We start from the raw sequence: 19,318 nt of genomic DNA on the forward strand, positions 1-19,318 counted from the left end.
AAATCAACAAAGGTGGCTGTGCATCAGGGAGAAACACAAACAACTGTCACACAGAATGGCCCCCCCAAAGATTGAACTCAAAACCCTTGGTTTAGCAGGCCGCTGATTTCACGGAGGGAGGGGGAAGGAAATGAATACAGAACAAATCTATTTTTTACATCTTAAGCTGGCAGACGATGGTGCAGCATGACTGATAGCCCTCGGCATCTTCTGGGTGCTTGGCAGAAAATACTGGGCGCTTGGCAGAAAATAGCATACTATGATTGATAGCCATCATCGTCATTGTGAAGGCAGCAGAATATGACTGGGGGCATGGGGGACTGGGGGACATACGGAGTTCCAGCCACTGCTGTATGATGACGACGGTTACCAGTCGTAATACACCATCTACTGCCAAAAGGCAAAAGGCAAGGGGCTGGTGCAATGCAGCCCTACGGCTGCCAGCACCCAGATCGCCGATGAAGGCTACCAGTCATGCTGCACCATCTACCGCCAAAAGGCAGTTAGCTGCTGCTGCTGTGTAGCAATGCAGTACCACGTCTGCCGGCACCCAGATGACATATGGTGACGGTGAGCTGAGCTGAGCGGGCTCCATGCTTGCCGTGGTATGTTGTCTGCACAGGTAACCCAGGTAAAAAGGCACGAATCTATTGTCAGCCGTTGCTCTGACGGAGGGGAAGGGGCCTGACGACATGTACCCAGAACCCCCCGCGACACTGTTTTGCATCATTCAGGCATTGGGATCTCAACCCAGAATTCCAATGGGCGGCGGAGACTGCGGGAACTGTGGGATAGCTACCCATAGTGCAATGCTCCGGAAGTCGACGCTAGCCTCGGTACTGTGGACGCAGTCCGCCGACTAGAGCATTTTATGTGGGGACACACACAATCGGCTGTATACAACCGATTTCTATAAAACCGGCTTCTATAAATTCGACCTAATTTCGTAGTGTAGACATACCCTTTGTTAAGCTAAATAGGTTGAGCTCCTTGAGTCTATCACCATAAGGCATGTTTTCCAATTTTTTAATCATTCTCATGGCTCTTCTCTGAATCCCTTCAATTTATCAACATCTTTGTTGACATTGGAACTGGACACAGTATTTCAGCAGCAGTCTCACCAGGGCTAAATATGGAGGTAAAATAACCTCTACTCCTATTTGAGAGTCTGCTGTTTATGCACCCCAGGATTGCATTAGGTCTTTTGGCCACAGCACCGTACCGAGACCACATGTTAAAATCTTTCAGAATCACTGCATCCCAGGATAGAATCCTCCATTCTTTGTTCCTAGATGTATCCATGTACGTTTAGCCTATTGCAGCACATTATTTGCTTGTGCCCAGTTTACCAAGCAATCCAGATTGCTCTGAATCAGTGATCTATCCTCATCATTATTTACCACTCCCCCAATTTGTGTGTCATCTGCAAACTTTCAGTTTTTGTTTAATTTTATGTTTTCTTCCAGGTCATTAATAAAAATGATAGATGGCATAGAGCCAAGAACTGATCCTGCAAGATCCCACTGGAAAAAACACCCATTCAATGTAAGGGGGACTCATCAATTACTTTGAGACCTATCAGCCAGTTTTTAATCCATTTAATATGTGCCATATTAATTTTATATTCAAGTTTATTAATCAAAATGTCATGCAGTACCAAGTCAAATGTCTCCCAAAATTTATGAATATTACCTTTATCACCCAAACTTGTAATCTCACAAAAAGTAATATCTAGTTTGACAGGATCTATTTTCCATAAACTCATGTTGCTTGGCATTAATTTTATAACCCACCTTTCACAGGCACTGACTCCGTGGGTGCTCTGGGGCTGGAGCACCCATGGGAAAACAATAATGGGTGTTCAGCAGCCACCAGCGGCCCCGCCGATCAGCTCCTCCTCCTCCCTCTCAGCGCCTCCCACCCACTGCAGATCAGCTGTTCAGCAGCATGCAGAAGGTGATGGGGGAGAGGGTGGAAAGAGGGGGGTGGGGTCTTGGGGAAAGGGGTGTAGTGGGGGGGCTTACGGCAGAGTGGAGAATTGAGCTCCCCCAGGAAAATTAGGAAGTCAGTGCCTATGCCACCTTTAGTTCTGTATTAATCAATTCCTCTATCAGCTGCTCCATTATCTTGCCTGGAATTGAAGTCCGACTGACAGGCATATAATTAGACAGGTCATCCCATTTACACTTTTAAAATATTGGCACAACAACATTAGCTTTCTTCCAGTCTTCTGAAACTTCCCTGGTGTTTCACTGACTTAGTGAAAGTCATCATTAACGGTCCAGCAAGTTTCTCTGCCAACTCTTCTAAGACTCTCGGATGCAAGTTACCTGGATCTGCTGATTTTAAAATGTCCAATTTTAGTAGCGGCTGTTTAACATCCACCAGAGATCTTAGTGGAATGGAAAGAGTGTTATCATATATGACTGCATCATCTGTTTTCCCCTCATACTGCAGCACAGAAGTGTTTATTGAACACTTCTGTCTGTTCTGCATTATTTTGATAACTCTACCATTTCCATCTAGTAAAACGTACAATACCATTATTAGGATTCTTTTTGCTCCAAATATATTTAAACTGCTTATAGTCCTTAACTCTGCTGGCCATAGATTTCTTCTTGTGTCCCTTTGCTTCTGTTATCAATTTTCTAGAATTCCTAGTGTTAGAAGTGTTAGTGATTCAGGCCTATATATTTGCCTGAGATAGAATTTTGGGTTTTGTTTGCCCATCTGATTTTTTGATACATGTATATCCTTACTAATGTGTGAACAAAGATACTGTGTGTTGCTTCTGCCCAGCCAGATGGGTTTGTTAGTACAATGAGAAAGATAAAGGATAGAGCAAAAGTGTTACTGGGTATGGTGGGAGTATAATATATGAGCGCACACTTGAAGGCTGCCTCAACTCCTATCTCAAGGCAAGGTCAAGCAACCAGTCAGGAGGGGCAAGAGGGATGGGAAGGTATAAGAAACACTCAGGCCAAAGAAATGACTGTCACTGGCCGAAACACAGCCTCACTCCTTACCCCTCCCCAGGGGATACAAAAATAGTGAAATGAAGCCCCCAGCTGCACAACCCCCCAAAATGGAACAGGACCATAAATTGTAAGAGGTGGAACCAACGGTGTGCATTATAGGTATATTTATGCCTGCTAAGGGGGGGTGGGCATGGACAGGACACTGGGAAACAAGGCTCTGTGGCGTCAGAGCTATGGATATGCTTGCTTGAAACTACCCCCAATAAACATGGAGGGGGGGAGGGATAGCTCAGTGGTTTGAGCATTGGCCTGCTAAACCTAGAGTTGTGAGCTCAATCCTTCAGGGGACCATTTAGGGATCTGGGGCCAAAAAAAAAAAAAAGTTGGGGATTGGTCCTGCTTTGAGGAGGTGGTTGGACTAGATGACCTCCTGAGGTCCCTTCCAACCCTGATATTCTGTTCTATGAACATTGCATTGCCTGCACTTTAGACTTCCCATCTCCTGCTTTCTGTCTGCATGACAAGAACCAGGGAGGAAGGTAGGGGGCTTTCCCTTCAACACCTAGTTTCTGACATATATTCATTACTTCCACTTTCATTTGTTTTATTTTTTTATAGCTGCCTTCACTTCCCCTCTGAACCAGGTCAGTATTTTAACCAATTTGACTTTCTTCCTCTAGTTTAATATTGTGGCTTTTTAGGCATCTAGTAAAGTGTTCTTAAACAATTTTCAGTCACATTTTCCTGATTAAGTTCTTCCTCCCAGCACATTTGGCTCATAATTGCTTTGTGAAATTGGTTCTTTTAGCATCATATATATGTATTACTGGTTTGGACTTTATTCTGTTTGCATATTATGAATCTGATCAAGTCATGATCATTTGTATCTAAATTACCATTAATCTTTAGTTCTGTGATCAATTCTTTATCAGCCAAGAAAAAAAATCTAATATAGAATTCCCTCATGTTGGATGCAAAACTGTTTGAGTGAGGAAATTGTCATCTAATATTTAGATATTCCAAGACTGTTCGTCTTGGCAGCATGAGACCTCCAGCATGTCACTCAAGTTGAAGTCCAGTGATCATGCAGCTTTCCCCCCCCCCCGAGAGATCTGCTTAAGGAGATGGTTACAGGATGACCTGCATGCCTCACCAGATGGGAGCAATTAACCACTCAGACTTCAAATAGCAGAGCTGATCATTACAGTCTTTAACAAGGCACCAGCAAACAGAAAACTAAATGTTTAGCCATTCCCCAAATCAAAACCTTTAATTTTCCCAATGGAAAATTCTCCCAAAATAGACTATCCTTATTATCTGAGAGAGAACAGCACCCCCTACTGAGCCTCCAGCACCTCTCCCTCCAGCTCTCACTGCGTTACTTGCCTATTTACCCATCCATGTAAGGCAGGGCTCAACTGGCTGGTTTGTGAGATCTCACTTGGTTACCAGCCCCGCCTAAGGTGAGGATCTCTTCAGGCTACACAGGAGTTTAAATCAGATTCCAGGTCCCAGAAAGAAAGGGAATTGCATGTGGTGGGGAGTCATATCTGCCAAATTTCCCTGCCTGACCTTCTGAGACATAAGTTCTTTCCTCAGAAGGTCTGTCTGGCCTCCCCTCCATTTTCCCAGCCAGCTTCAAACTGAAAACTCTCCAGCCCCTCCTCTGCCTTTGTCCCTTTCCCGGGCCAGGAGGTCACCTGATCTTTGTTCTCCAACACCTTCAGTTGGCACCTTTGCAGGGGAGGGGCCCAGGCCATTAGTTGCCAGGACACAGAGTGTCGGCCATTCTCTGTGCAGATTGTATCACAGGGGCCCTCTTGGGCTCTGCAACAATCACACCCCCTGTTCCCCCCACCTAGATACCTTAGAAATGCAAAGGTGAAACTGAGGCACCCACAGTATTCAGAGAAAACATTAAGAACATTCCCACTTCTTCACACTCCCCTGCTTTGCTTTGGCTTTTCTCTCATCTCTCCCCTGCCAATTTCCTTCCCATCTCACCCCTAGTTCTTTTCTCTCTCTCTCCTTCCCTTCTCTCTCTGCCCCTCTAGCTCATCCTCTCTCTCCTTGGAGCACCCATTTCTGTAAGGCCCTTCTATTGATCTGACTTATCCATCAATCCTTGGCCATTCCCTTTGCCAGCCGTCATTACCACCATCCATCCCCCAACACAGCAGAGATAAATTCCCCCTTGTCACCTGCAGTTCCAGGGCCTCTCCCAGATCTCGTTCTCCCTGTCAGTGACTTCGGGTTTCACATGTTGTCACGAGCACAGGGATGCCAAGCTGAGGAATTAGGTGTATTTGGAGGTGGCCAGACACAAACAAGAAGCATATACATTCTCTGCTGGGACTGGCAAGTAGCACTGGAGTTTGAGGAACCCCACTGAGTGGGCACAAGGGGAAGCTGAGGTTTTGCTGCCTCTTGCATTACTTCTTATCACAGGGGGGAAATATTGAGAGGGGAACATGAAGTGAAACTAAAATGAGCCAAAAATAAACCTCAAAGGTAGAGAGAAGGATTTAGTGGAGTGTAGCTAGTGCGCTGTAAAGTCACACTGTAGCTTGGTGCACACTAACTTCCCCATGCGGACAAGGACTAAATGTTTCTGGGCTGCTGGAGGTGCCTGGAGTGTATTGAAGAATGACTATTAAACACCTGATAGTGGGACCTCATAGGGTGCTGAACCAACAGTCTCCTCCTGCTGGCCATGAATCTCTATGTGGCGCCCCAAACTGGAATACAAGAGGGACCACAGGGCAGGACTGAGGGGCATTGGCAGAGCTGGGGCCCAGGCCATGGGAGGACAAGTGAGAGCCATGCTGCCCAATACAAATGAGGGAGACTGGGTGAGATTTCATCCCAGCACATTGGGGAACTCGAACTTTGAAGAAGGTCAAGCTTGGTGCCCAGGAATCAAGGTTCTGGGTCCTAAGATGTGACTTTATTAAGATACTGTAAAGACATAAATAGATATAGCCGCAAAGTGTCCATACATGAAAGGTAACTTCACAGTATTAAGAGAAGGAGAGAACCATCTATACAGCATCAGACATACAACCTCTAAATCCATTAACAGGATTGACACCTCTTCAAGGTAAGTGGTGGAAACCTCATTGCTCAAGCCATTCAAAGTAGGGTGAGATAAGGAAGTGGAGAATGTGCTGCAGGGAATGACCCTGCCCTGGCTCCCAGACCAGAGTGAGCTAGAAGATCTTTTCAATGCCTAGGAGGTACAATCTTCCCTCTTTCTGTGCCTCAGCACAGCAGGGTATTAGTGGCTCTAACACAATCTTTGGTTTGGTTTGTTCTAATAAGAATATGTTTAAACTGTTGACAAGAATCAGTGACCATAATTTTATGGTTTGGTGTTTTTAAAAGAGGTTTTCCAGCCCTTCTGCTCACACAGCAATTATAAATATTTATCACAGACAATAATTAATAATAACAATAGCTATTCACTGTACTGCTTAGGCCTTGTCTACCCTGCAAGTACAGCCAGATTAGAGGGCCCAGATAGGGTGACCAGACAGCAAGTGTGAAAAATCAGGACAGGGGGTGGGGGGTAACAGACACCTATATAAGACAAAGCCCCAAATATCAGGACTGTCCCTATAAAATCAGGACTTCTGGTCACCCTAGGCCTAGATAAAACAGGAATGTCTCCCAACAGAGTGTCAGCAGGGCTCAATCTTGTTGATTTCAATTGTGGGCTTGTCTCCATGAGAAACAGCACCATTTAATTAAATGAGTTTAGACGCTTGTAGGCATATATGCGTGTATGGCCACCCCTCATTGTCAATCTCCCAGGGAGGCCATGCCTCTTTGCTGTCACACACCTAGAACATGAGTCTGTAGAAGGGGGAAGTTCGCTGTCTCTAGGGCTCAAATCCTTAGACAGGAGAGAGTAGTGAATAGTCTATAAGCCCAAGCCCTGAGGCAGGGCAGGGAACCAAGCAGTTTGGAGGTTCAGACCTCAGGCCAGGCAGAGCAGTGAATAGTCTATGAGCTCAGGCAGGACAGGGCACCAAACAGTCAAGGGGCTCAGGCCTGGTGGAGCACCAATAGTCTAGGGGCTCAGGAGGGTTTCTCTGACCCATGCAGTGGGGCAGAGCATCAGACAGTCTATTGCCTGATGTACTAGCTCAGGCACACAGCAGACAAACACAGGCCTCTTGGCCTTTGGTGGGGTGGCAGGGAGACCCAGGCCCACCCAACTCCACCAGGCCCCAACAGTGGCAGAGTGTTCCACTACCGGGTCAGCAGGGATCCAGCCACAGCACACTGACCTTGGATCAGGCAGCAACATGCCAGACTGGAGTCAGCTGTTCCCAGGTTACTTCCTCCCCTCCAGGTGTTCCTTAGTCCCAGGGTCAATCTTAGGGTTACCATACGTCCTCTTTTTCCCGGACATGTCCGGCTTTTCGGCACTCAAACCCCCGTCCGGGGGGAATTGCCAAAAAGCGGAACATGTCCGGGAAAATGGCGGCTCTGCTCCTCCCCTGACTCTTCGGCTCTGTTTAAGAGCCGAGCTGCCCGAGCGCTATGGGCTTCAGGCAGCCCCCTTGCCTCCGGACCCCAGCCGCCGGGCGGGCACTTCCCCTCCCGGGCTCCAGCGGCGCAGGGTCCGGAGGCACGGGGGCTGCCCGAAGCCGGTAGCGCTGGGGCAGCTCGGCTCTTAAACAGAGCCGAAGAGTCAGCAGAGGAGCAGAGCCTCCAGCCACGGCGGCTCTGCTCCTCCCCGACTCTTCGGCTCTGTTTAAGAGCCGAGCGCTACGGGCTTTGGGCAGCCCCCATACCTCCGGACCCTGCGCCGCCGGAGCCCGGGAGGGGAAGTGCCCGGCTGGGGGCGCAGGGTCTGGAGGCACGGGGGCTGCCCGAAGCCGGTAGCGCTCGGGCAGCCCGGCTCTTAAACAGAGCCGAAGAGTCAGCGGAGGAGCAGAGCCTCCGCGGCTCTGCTCCTCCCCTGACTCTTCGGCTCTGTTTAAGAGCTGGGCATGGGGGCTGCCCGAAGCCGGTAGCGCTCGGGCAGCCTGGCTCTTAAACAGAGCCGGGCTGCCCGAGCGCTACCGGCTTCGGGCAGCCCCCATGCCTCCGGACCCTGCGCTGCCGGAGCCCGGGAGGGGAAGTGCCCGGCTGGGGGCGCAGGGTCCGGAGGCAAGGGGGCTGCCCGAAGCCCAAGCGCTACCGGCTTCACGGTTTGCCGGGCAGCCTCCAGACCCTGCGCCCCCGGCTGGGCGCTTCCCCTCCCGGGCTCCAGCTGCACTGGGCAAGCGCCGGCCGGGGGCGCAGGGTCTGGGGGCTGCCCGGCAAACCTTGAAGCCGGTAGCGCTGGGGCAGCCCTTTCCTCGTGGCTGGGAGTGGGAGGGAGGAGGGGGCGGAGTTAGGGCGGGGAAGGGCGGAGTTGGGGCGGGGCTGGGGGTGGGGAAATGGGCGGGGCCAGGGCCCGTGGAGGGTCCTCTTTTTTTATTTGCTGGATATGGTAACCCTAGTCAATCTCCATCTCCCCAGGATACACTGCCAGTGGCAATCCCAGCAGCTCCTCAGGGTTGGCTGCATCTGGCAGCTCAGAAGAGTCCTCAGGACAGCAGATATCTGCTCCTCACCCAACAGCAGGGTGGAAGTATCTGTCTCCCTCAGCAGCTCCAACCCAACTGAGTGACAAGGCCTGCCTTTTATACTTCCTGCTCCTGTGTCACCCCTCTGCTTCTGGTGTGGTCGGTGTGGCCTTCCTGGTTCCACCCACTAGGGCGTGTTGGCCGTCCCTTGCTGTCAATCTCCGAGGGAGGCTATGCCTCTTTGCTACAACGCTGACTGGGTTAAATTGGTGCAACTCCCTCCCTGCGAACACTCTTATTTCTGTATAAAGGAGCCCTACAGTAATTTAGGTTAGGTGATTTCTCACTGACTTGGTATAAAGCATCAGTCCTAAACCATGATAAAAGCCTCCACACAGGGGGGTTGCACCAATGGAACTAAACTGTTTGTAAACCTATGTAGTTCAGTCAGTCCAATTCCATGTGTAGACAAGCCCTTGTCCCTGAGTGACGTTAAAGCATTGGACCATTCAAGGGTTTTAGCATTGCACAGGGACACGGACAAAGCCCCATTTCTGTTACAAGGGGGAGCTGAGTTGTAGCAGAATCAAGGGGAAAGAAGATCAGACCTAGTTATTTTTGCAGCATGGATAGGACCTTATTCCTGGTAAGTTGTTACCTGGACCAGGACTGGCAGGGTTAATATGAACAGGAAACCCCCTTTCAACATTTCCCAGGGCAAACCCACTGGTCCTGCCTTTCCCAGCCTGCTTCCTCCACTAGTCTCCTGGGAGCTTCAATGACATCACAGGCAGAGCTCACTGCACTTTGGCTTGTTCCACATTAGATATTTTCAGCAGTTTTCAGATTTTTCCAAAATTGATCTAGTGAGTGAGTTTGGGCCCCAACATCATCCTCCACTGCCTATGCCCAATGTCATGATAGCCCAGGGCTGATCCAAACCCTCCTGCCAGATCTCTCTGTGAGCTGACCCAAGCGAGAGATGTGCTGACTCTCCAGCTTCATATCCAATATGGGGGTTCTTCAAAATATAAGTGCTGCAGTTTCACAAATTCGATTATATAGTTTGAAACATGCGATGTCATTCCAATTCCTGTTTCCATGTTTGGTTTGTTTTCCCTCCACATGCATGACAGCACAGTACTCACTGGGCTCATTATTGGGTTCCCCAGGTCTCCAGAACCTGTAAAATAGAGAAGCTCACGTGTTACAGATGCATCACTGTAAATGTCGCAGGGGAAAGGGTTGTAGCTGATGATGATGAGGGAGAAGGAGAATTGCAACACTTGAATCAGCCACAAACACTGCTCTTCTTCCAGCACACTGTTCCCAAAAATTCAGTCATAGCCTCTATCCATGTTCCCTTTGTAAATCATCTCTCTATTGCAACAGAAATAGTTAGTTCCAGTTGTGGGTAAGCCGCTCTCTCTCTTTCTCGCTCTCTCTCTCTCCCCCAACACACACACACACACACCCCTATTACATTGTGTATTAATCCTGGAACTAAGTGGAGGGTGGTAACTGGTCTCCATCCCAGGAAATACTCACGCTGCAGTATCGTTATATGGAGTCTCATCCACCCAGCGCCACTGTCCTTTCTTCTCCTTATCAGTCAGACCAATACAGTAATTCCTTTCTTCGCTGCCTGTAACTGTTCCATTTACCCGAGTGAAGATGAAATCCTGGATAAAAATAAAATCAAATCTCCACCAGGTGCAGTCCCTGGGCAGACAGTAGGAGATCGGGGTCCCTGTGGGAATGTGGGGGTGCTGGATGTGATGGATGAGGAAGCCCAGGATTGAATGAACAAAGAGCCCAAACATCCTCTCCAGGGCTGCACTCTGTCTCTCTGAGTGCCCAGAGGAGCCTGACTCCCAGCAAGTTACCTGCTCAGCTCCTGTGTTGATCACCACCAGGTGGGAGCCCATCCCTGTGCAGTTCCTCTCACTGTCATCCCAGGTCATAAAGTCTTTAGAGAAGTAGTAGCAGCTGGCCTGAAAGAGCTCCCAGCCCCTGGGGCAGCACGTCCAGACTTGCTCTGTGAGGGGAGAGAAGAATGAAACACAGAAAATAAAAACAGAAAAGACTTGTTAGGTGACACCCAGTTCAGTCCTCAGGTCCAGTACAGGGTAGTTCCATCCAGTCCATCTTCATTTCACACATATCTCGAGCAATGGAGACTAACAGAGGCCTTCATGGTGAGGAAATGATTCACAACCTGCAGACCAATTATTTTTTCTCCTACTTGGTCTTTTTTATACCTAATTCTTCCCCCTAAACCCCTCCTGGTCAGTTCTTTTCCTCATTGTCACTTGCCCCCTGGAGGCACTTGTAGGCCATTAACACACACTAACTAGTTCTGTGCTGGACTGTTTCCCTTCCTGTTTCTGTGCTTGCTCTGGCAGCCTCTCCCTTAGTGTGTCCTCCTTCACCTTCTCCCCCTCTGTCCTTTTCCTTCAGTGTTCCTCACTCTTCTCTTCTCACTCCATACCCCACCCCTAGATGACCTCATCCACTTCAATGGCTTCATGTCTTGTCTCTGCTATGACGTTGTCTCTCACCCTTACCAGCCATTCATTCCCACCTCTCTCCATTCGACTCATGAGCTCCTCCAGAGAAACCCTCTTCTGCTCCCTTCTATATCATAAATAACAATGTCAGTATCCCCCACTTAGACTTGTAATCTTTGTGTATATTTAACTCCTCTGTCTCTCCCTCCTTTATCCACAAATCCATCCTGCTGCTCAACACTGCCAGTCCTTTTCTCTTTCCATTGTTACTGCCAAATCCTCAGCCCATGCCTTGGCCATCTCTCTGTAATCTTGACTACTGCACCTACCCCTCTCTGGCCTCCCCAGGTTTCATACTGTGTCCCTCATATATAATATTGCTGCCATTTCATCTCCCTATCCTTTCCCACTTGAGTCTCCTCACTGGCTTTGTTCTTCTTCTGGGTCAGATTCAAACCCCGCACCTTCAGGGGCCTCCACAACTCTGCCCCTATCTCCATCTCATCTATAGTTACTTTCTACTCCTACATTCAGCCACTTCAGCTTATCTCATCACTCTCCTGGTCTTCTTCCACAAATAGCTCTGCACCTTTTCTCGCTGTGTCCTTGAAACCTGGAATATCCTCCTTGACCTCCACGTGCTCCTGCCTCAAATCACTCCTCAAAACTCATTCCTTTCAGTCAGTCTTCTACCCTTGCCCTCTCTTCCGACTGCATCTAATTTGTCATATTATGGTGGAGTGGTCACAAAGCCATAGTTAAGGATGCATCAGAGATTTGTTTTAATGGAGAATAATGGGGCCCCTGCTGATTCTAATGTCAACACCGACTTCAGCATTACCAATTTGAAAGTGCCCAATTAATCAATGAGGCCATCCTTTACTACGTCTTTTATGTGTGATAGCACATTTGCCAAGGTGCAGTGGCTTCATTTAATCGAACTTGGCATTTCTCCATGTAAGAACACTCACTGCAGTCACTGTGTTCTTCACTACATTGGCATTGTTCTTTGCAAAGTTCTGCATTATTTGCTTTTTTATTTTTCATGTCCAGTTTAAACAGTTTCTTTTAAAACTAGGAAAATTCACACAGAAAAATCTTTCTTTAATGTTAATTATCATTGCTCTGTTCTACTTCAAGAACGTTCTCCTCAAAGGCTGAAAATCTAGAACACAAACAGTTCAGGTCAACAACCACACTTCTGTTTCTCTACTGACACCAAGAGAAAACTTTACAACTTTTACCTATTACTGTCCTCCTTCCACAACACATTGGTCACACCAACAGCTTCAAAAACTGTCATTTAAGCTTTAACTCCGACATACACACAAGAAAAACACATACGTTCCATAGATTCATAGAATTTAAGGCCATTAGATCATCTAGTCTGACCTCCTGCCTCCTGTATGTCACAGGCCCTAGAATTTCATCATTACCCCTCTATCGAGCCCGAGAAATTGTGTTTGACTTATTAAGAGATCAACTTTTAATTAATTGACAGGCAAAACTGTGAATGGACAATCAGTACCTCTACCTCCAATGAGGACATGATCCCTATTGCAACCTCTTGCCTTCTTCACAAGGTCTTGTTCGGCCACTATTACTCATATTGAGTCGCCTAGTAGAAAGAACCCTGGACTGGAGTTCTAGGTTCTGTTCCCAGTTCTGCCACTGGCCTTCTGGGTGACCTTGTGTAAAACCCTTGCCTCAGTTTCCCCATTTGCAATTTGAGGACAATGATACTGCCCACCTTCACAAAGAGCTTTGAAACCTACGGATAAAAAAGCACTATACAAGAGCTAAGCAGAAGTAGTAGTACCTAGCTCCACGAGGAGGCTGACTGAAGTGAATGGGACTATTTCTGAAGTAAGGTATAACGGGCTGTGAATGAAGGGGCAGATCTAGTCCACTGTCTGACAGTCAGCTGGACTGCTCTGTTGATAAATGAATGTATAAGGTCACTGTTAAAGTTTGCGTCTGACAAAGTGGGTATTCACCCATGAAAGCTTATGCTCCAATACGTCTGTTAGTCTATAAGGTGCCACAGGACTCTTTGTCGCTTTTTACAGATCCAGACTAACACGGCTACCCCTCTGATACTTGTTAAAGTTTAGTGACCCACCTTATCTCATAGTGTGGGCATTAGAGCACATCAGATTGTAGTCACAGACTTAGAAAATAAAATATTTAAACACTTAGCATGAAATCCTGGTTCCATTAAAGTCAGTGGCAAAATTCATATTGACTTCAATAGGGACATGATTTCAACCTGTTTATTTTTATGGAGATATATGTTTAAAGTATAACTCCTTTTAAGATATGATTGTCTTTTGGGATTTCTTAGAGAAAAAAGAAAACATTTTTAACTTCTGTCTCCCTCTTGTATGTAGAGCTGGGTGAAAGTTTTTGAATACAACTTTCGTTCACCAAAAAATGCAGATTTGGGTCAAAGGAAACATTTTGAGAATTTGTGTCAAATTAAATTCTTGTTTAAATTTTGCATCAGTTTTCTTTTAAGAAATCTTTAAAAACCTCGAAAAATGAAATGTTTCATTTCAGGTCAATCAAATAGTTTTTTTGACCCAATATGAATTTTTTTCAACTTTTTTGATGTGCCCAGTAAACCAAAAACTCAGTAATTCACACAGCTCTCCTTGTATTTAAGTTTGAGTTAAGGCTGTGTAAATTACAAAAAGGAGACATTTGTTAAAAGTTATTCTTTACAGTGGACCAAAAAAGAGAATTTATGTCTCAAGGGAAAAACAATATTTTGACATTTGTATTCATCCTCAATCGGGATGAAAATTGAAATATTGAAACTTTAAGGAACAAAACGTTCTGAAAATTTTTGACTCCAAAATACCAAACATTTCATTTTAACATTTTCAATTGAAATTAAATATTTAGCCATTCCCAAATCAGAACCGTTAATTTTGATTTTCCCAGATGGAAAATTCTCCCCAAATAGACCTTCATTATCATCTCAGCAAAAACAGCACCCCCTACTGAGCCTCTAGCATCATTCCCTCCAGCTCTCGCTGTGCTACTGCCTATTTACCCATCCACGTAACTCAGGGCTCAACTGGCTGGTTTATAGATTCATAGATTCATAGATTCTAGGACTGGAAGGGACCTCGAGAGGTCATCGAGTCCAGTCCCCTGCCCGCATGGCAGGACCAAATACTGTCTAGACCATCCCTGATAGACATTTATCTAACCTACTCTTAAATATCTCCAGAGATGGAGTTTCCACAACCTCCCTAGGCAATTTATTCCAGTGTTTAACCACCCTGACAGTTAGGAACTTTTTCCTAATGTCCAACCTAGACCTCCCTTGCTGCAGTTTAAGCCCATTGCTTCTTGTTCTATCCTTAGAGGCTAAGGTGAACAAGTTTTCTCCCTCCTCCTTATGACACCCTTTTAGATACCTGAAAACTGCTATCATGTCCCCTCTCAGTCTTCTCTTTTCCAAACTAAACAAACCCAATTCTTTCAGCCTTCCTTCATAGGTCATGTTCTCAAGACCTTTAATCATTCTTGTTGCTCTTCTCTGGACCCTCTCCAATTTCTCCACACCTTTCTTGAAATGCGGTGCCCAGAACTGGACATAATACTCCAGCTGAGGCCTAACCAGAGCAGAGTAGAGCGGAAGAATGACTTCTCGTGTCTTGCTCACAACACACCTGTTAATACATCCCAGAATCATGTTTGCTTTTTTTGCAACAGCATCACACTGTTGACTCATATTTAGCTTGTGCTCCACTATAACCCCTAGATCCCTTTCTGCCATACTCCTTCCTAGACAGTCTCTTCCCATTCTGTATGTGTGAAACTGATTTTTTCTTCCTAAGTGGAGCACTTTGCATTTGTCTTTGTTAAATTTCATCCTGTTTAACTCAGACCATTTCTCCAATTTGTCCAGATCATTTTGAATTATGACCCTGTCCTCCAAAGCAGTTGTAATCCCTCCCAGTTTGGTATCATCCGCAAACTTAATAAGCGTACTTTCTATGCCAATAGCTAAGTCGTTAATGAAGATATTGAACAGAGCCGGTCCCAAAACAGACCCCTGCGGAACCCCACTTGTTATGCCTTTCCAGCAGGATTGGGAACCATTAATAACAACTCTCTGGGTACGGTTATCCAGCCAGTTATGCACCCACCTTATAGTAGCCCCATCTAAATTGTATTTGCCTAGTTTATCGATAAGAATATCATGCGAGACCGTATCAAACGCGTTACTAAAGTCTAGGTATACCACATCCACAGCTTCTCCCTTATCCACAAGATAAGTTTATGTGATCTCACTTGGTTACCAGCCCCACCCAAGGTGAGGATCTCTTCAGGCTACACAGGAGTTTGAATCAGATTCCAGGTCCCAGAAAAAAAGGGAATTGCATGTGGTGGGGAGTCATTTCTGCTGACTTTTGTTCATACTGACCTTTCCCTGCCTCTGAAACACAAGTTTTTTCCTTCGGATACCGGCGCAGCCAAGACAGTTTCTCTTGCTCTTCATGCCGTGTCCTAGTGTCCCAACGCCAGGTAACTACAGACACAGAGAGGGTGAAAACCAGAATTACAGCACTAGCCAGTGGTAGAGGGGGACCAGATCTGCAGGGTGAGAACAGACTCTTGGTCTGTCTCTTGCCAAGTGCCTCACAGGAAGGCTCATCCTCACATCTTGTGCCTCATTGTGCAGTATGATCCCAGACTGGAGGAAAGGGGGATTCTACCTGACCTCTGCAGTGACCAGATCATGCCCTGAAACAGGACGGCTAGTACCTCTATCCATGCTAGCAGCAGCACCAATGTAACTGCTCCTCATAAATGTATCCAGCCCCTCTTTAAACCCAGTTATTGTATCTGACTCAATGACCCCTGCAGCAGTGAGTTCCACCAGCCGTCAATATGCCGTGTGAATGTGCATTTCCCTTTACTGGTTCTGAATGTACCAGCCACTCATCTCACTGGGAACCTCTTTAGTTTTGTAAGTTAGGGCTGAGGGAAAAAGCAGGACAGATCCTTTCATAATACTCCCCACAGGGACAACCAATCCCCCATAGAGCCGTACAATCCCTGCTTATTGCAGCTTATCTGGTGTTCTTTCCAATCCAGCTGAATAAGCAGCAGCCAGAACCCACCGAGGATGCTGGAGATGAAACAGGCGCTGAGGATCAGGATGGAGATCACAGCAACGACCCAGGGGCTCGGCCAGGGGCAGCCTCCCCTCTTCTCTGCAGGGGCTGAAATACACCAGGCAGCCATCACACAGACCAGAGCCAAAGGAGCAGGAGGGCCCAGGAGGCCCAGCAGTCCCAGTGGGTCTGTTTCTAGCCCAGTGCCTGGAGGCACTGCATAGGTTTTCCTCTCTTCTGTGTGCTCACAGGAACCATCTCTTCTCCCCATTTACTCTTTTGTCTTTCCTTTTCTTCTACCTCTTTCTCCTCCCTCCTCAACTCCCTCCTCACTCTCTGTTCCTTCACTGCTTCTCTCTTCCATTTCTTCCTTTCCCCAAATTTCATTCTTGCTCCCCTTCTTTGCTTGGCTTTTCTCTCCTCTCTCCCCTGACAATTTCCTTCCCAGCTCACCCCTAGTTCTTGTCTCTCTCCTTCCTTTCCCTCTCTGCCCCTCTATCTCATCCTCTCTCTCCTGGGATCACCGATTTCTGTCAGGCCCTTCTATTGATCTGACTTATCCATCAGTCCTTGGCCATTCATTTTTCCAGCCGTCATTACCACCATCCATTCCCCCAGCAGAGCAGAGATAAATTCCCCCTTGTCACCTGCAGTTCCAGGGCTGGTTTCCCCTGTTGGGCTCATGGTCGCTCCCAGGCCTCGCTCTCCCTGTCAGTGACTTCGGGTTTCACATGTAGTCACGAGCACGGAGACGCTGAGCTGAGGAATTAGGTGTATTTGGAGGTGGCCAGACACAAACAAGGAGCATATAAATTCTCTGCTGGGACTGGCAAGCAGCACCGGAGTTTGAGGAACCCCACTGAGTGGGCACAAAGGAAGCTGAGGGTTTGCTGCCTTCTTATCGCATGGGAAAAATATTGAGAGAGGAACATGAAGTGAAACTAAAATGAGCCAATCATGAGCCTCACAAAGATATAGAGACAAGGAACCTCGCTCCTCTGAACACCACAGAACTTCAAGGTCTCCCCTGTCCCAAAGTCAGTGGAACTCTCCCTGCGTGGATCTCCTCAGTGGCTGGAGCCAGCCGTCTCTGACTCACTTTTCCCCTAGACCCCACCAATAACTCTCTAGTCCAGGATTGGCTTGTGAGACATGGAGAGCGACACACATCCTCTCCTATGGGCCCTTTGTGTGGTATCCAATGCAAACTTTGTCATGTGGTGCACAATCATTTTACAAGGATGAACATGGGGATGCTGGGTGTTCCCCCGAGATACAGAGCATCTCACCCCACAAATAGCTCTCTAGCCCAGGATTGGCTTTTGAGACATGGATAGTGACACACATTCTCTCCTATGGGCCCTTTATGGTTTCCCCGGGGTAGATAATGCCGCCCTGGGCTCTATTATTCACCCTACCCCTTATACTCTGATATGAGAATCCTTCTTGATGGGTGTCCCCTGAGCAGGCACTGGCTGTGAAAGCACTGGCAGCTTGACTCCAATGGCACTGCCGTACAGGGTTGGATGGCGGTTGGAGGAGAGGAGGGTGAGATGCAGGATACCCAGGACCTTATGAAGACACAGGGCCTCCAACAGGGTGGCCTAGACATCCATCCGATCCCATGTGGGGCTCCTGAGAGCTGGATTTCAGCCCCACAATCTTTTCTGAGGACTGGGGGGAACAAGCCACACTAGCTGAAGGAACAGTTAGAGAAGGAGCCCTGAATGAAACACAGCCCCATTAGACCCCTTACAGGATGTCCCAGGAGTAAGTCTTTGCGCACTAGCTTAATACACTTTAAGAGCACATCAAGCCAAACTTCCCAAGGGCACTCTTAGTGCACAGTAACAGTATCCACACAGGGAGTTAGTGTAGAGTAGCTAGTGCACTTTAATGGACTTTAAAGTCACACCATAGCTTAGTGCACACTAATTCCACATGCGGACAAGGTCTAAATATGTCTGGGATGCTGGAGGTGCCTGGCGTGTACTGAAGAATGGCTATTAAACACCTAGTGGGATCCCCTAGGGTGCTGTACCAACAGTCTCCTCCTGCTGGCCATGAACGGGATTGCCCTGGTTACCTCCCTCAACTGCTGAATCCAAGTGTTCCCCCTTGTACCCTGGGAGAGTTACATGTGACTCAGCCAGTTTAGACCCTTGAACTCCAGCTGGAATAAGGAACTGGTTCCATTTCCCCTCAGTGCTCCAACATGACTGATCAGGGAGCTCATGCCTCCTTATAGCGGGTGTCTGTAAGGTGGCCATATTTTCCCAAAGGGAAAACGGGACACTGCACAGGGCTGGTCTGAGGCCCCCCTCCTGTCCAGTTTGCTTTTGCCAACTGATGATCAGTTGGCAAGAGCAAAGGACAAATGCCCAATTTTGCCAAAAAAGTCGAGACGGCTGGGACAGAGCTTAAAAAAGGCACTGTCCCACCCAAAACAGGACTTATGGCCACCCTAGGTGTTCGTTATACAGTATGAGTGTTACTTAGGAGGTATGAGTATTTCCTGGGTCTTTTTAGTTGGTGCAACATTTGAGACTGTGGTTTGCTCTGAACATTTACGGTCTGTTTGCAATAAACCCTTACACTATCTAATCCATCCGTCTACCATCCTTAAATCCTATGAGACAGAAAGAAATAGGAGCCCTGTGTGTAGCCCTGGGAATGTGTGACAGGGGATGGATCACTTGATGATTATCTGTTCTGTTCACTCCTTCTGGGGCACCTGGCATTGGCCACTATCAGAGGACAGGATACTGGGCTAGATGGGCCTTTGGTCTGACCCAGTACGGCCGCTCTTATGTTATTATGGTAGGGGGTGCCATAATAAAGCTGTGTGGGAAGCCTTTGACTGAAACAGCAGATTGTGCTGCAGGGCAGGACTGAGGGGCATTGGCAGGGCTGTGTGGGGAGTCTGGAACTGGAATACAAGGGGGCTGCAGGGCAGGACTGAGGGGCATTGGCAGAACTGGGGCCCAGGCCATGGGAGAACAAGCAAGAGCTGTGCTGCCCAATATGAATGAGGGAGATTGGCTAAGATTTCAACCCAGCACATTGGGGAACTTGAACTTTGCAGGAGGTCAAGCTTGGTGCCCAGGAATTAACCAGCTTAGGTTCTGTGTATT

General features: G+C 47.5%; 1 protein-coding gene across 1 annotated transcript; it reads right to left on the reverse strand.

Moving 5' to 3' along the window:
• Nucleotides 1-9,562: 9,562 nt before the first annotated feature.
• LOC135885302 (C-type lectin domain family 6 member A-like) lies at nt 9,563-16,314 on the reverse strand. Its single transcript, XM_065413001.1, has 5 exons — nt 16,191-16,314; nt 15,491-15,595; nt 10,426-10,577; nt 10,088-10,221; nt 9,563-9,722 (listed from the first exon to the last, which is right to left on the reverse strand). The coding sequence occupies exons 1-5, from the start codon at nt 16,312-16,314 to the stop codon at nt 9,563-9,565; spliced, it is 675 nt and encodes a 224-aa protein (XP_065269073.1).
• Nucleotides 16,315-19,318: the final 3,004 nt, after the last annotated feature.

Source organism: Emys orbicularis, chromosome 1 (assembly GCF_028017835.1).
Source record: "Emys orbicularis isolate rEmyOrb1 chromosome 1, rEmyOrb1.hap1, whole genome shotgun sequence".
Classification (NCBI taxonomy): domain Eukaryota; kingdom Metazoa; phylum Chordata; order Testudines; family Emydidae; genus Emys; species Emys orbicularis.

Coding starts and splice junctions, on each gene's coding strand:
- LOC135885302 (XM_065413001.1), bottom strand. CDS start 16,314: ATGGCTGCCTGGTGTATTTCAGCCCCTGCAGAGAAGAGGGGAGGCTGC. Junction 10,222..10,425: donor TCAACACAGGAGCTGAGCAG/GTAACTTGCTGG, acceptor ATTTTTATCCAG/GATTTCATCTTCACTCGGGT. Junction 9,723..10,087: donor CCATATAACGATACTGCAGC/GTGAGTATTTCC, acceptor TCTATTTTACAG/GTTCTGGAGACCTGGGGAAC.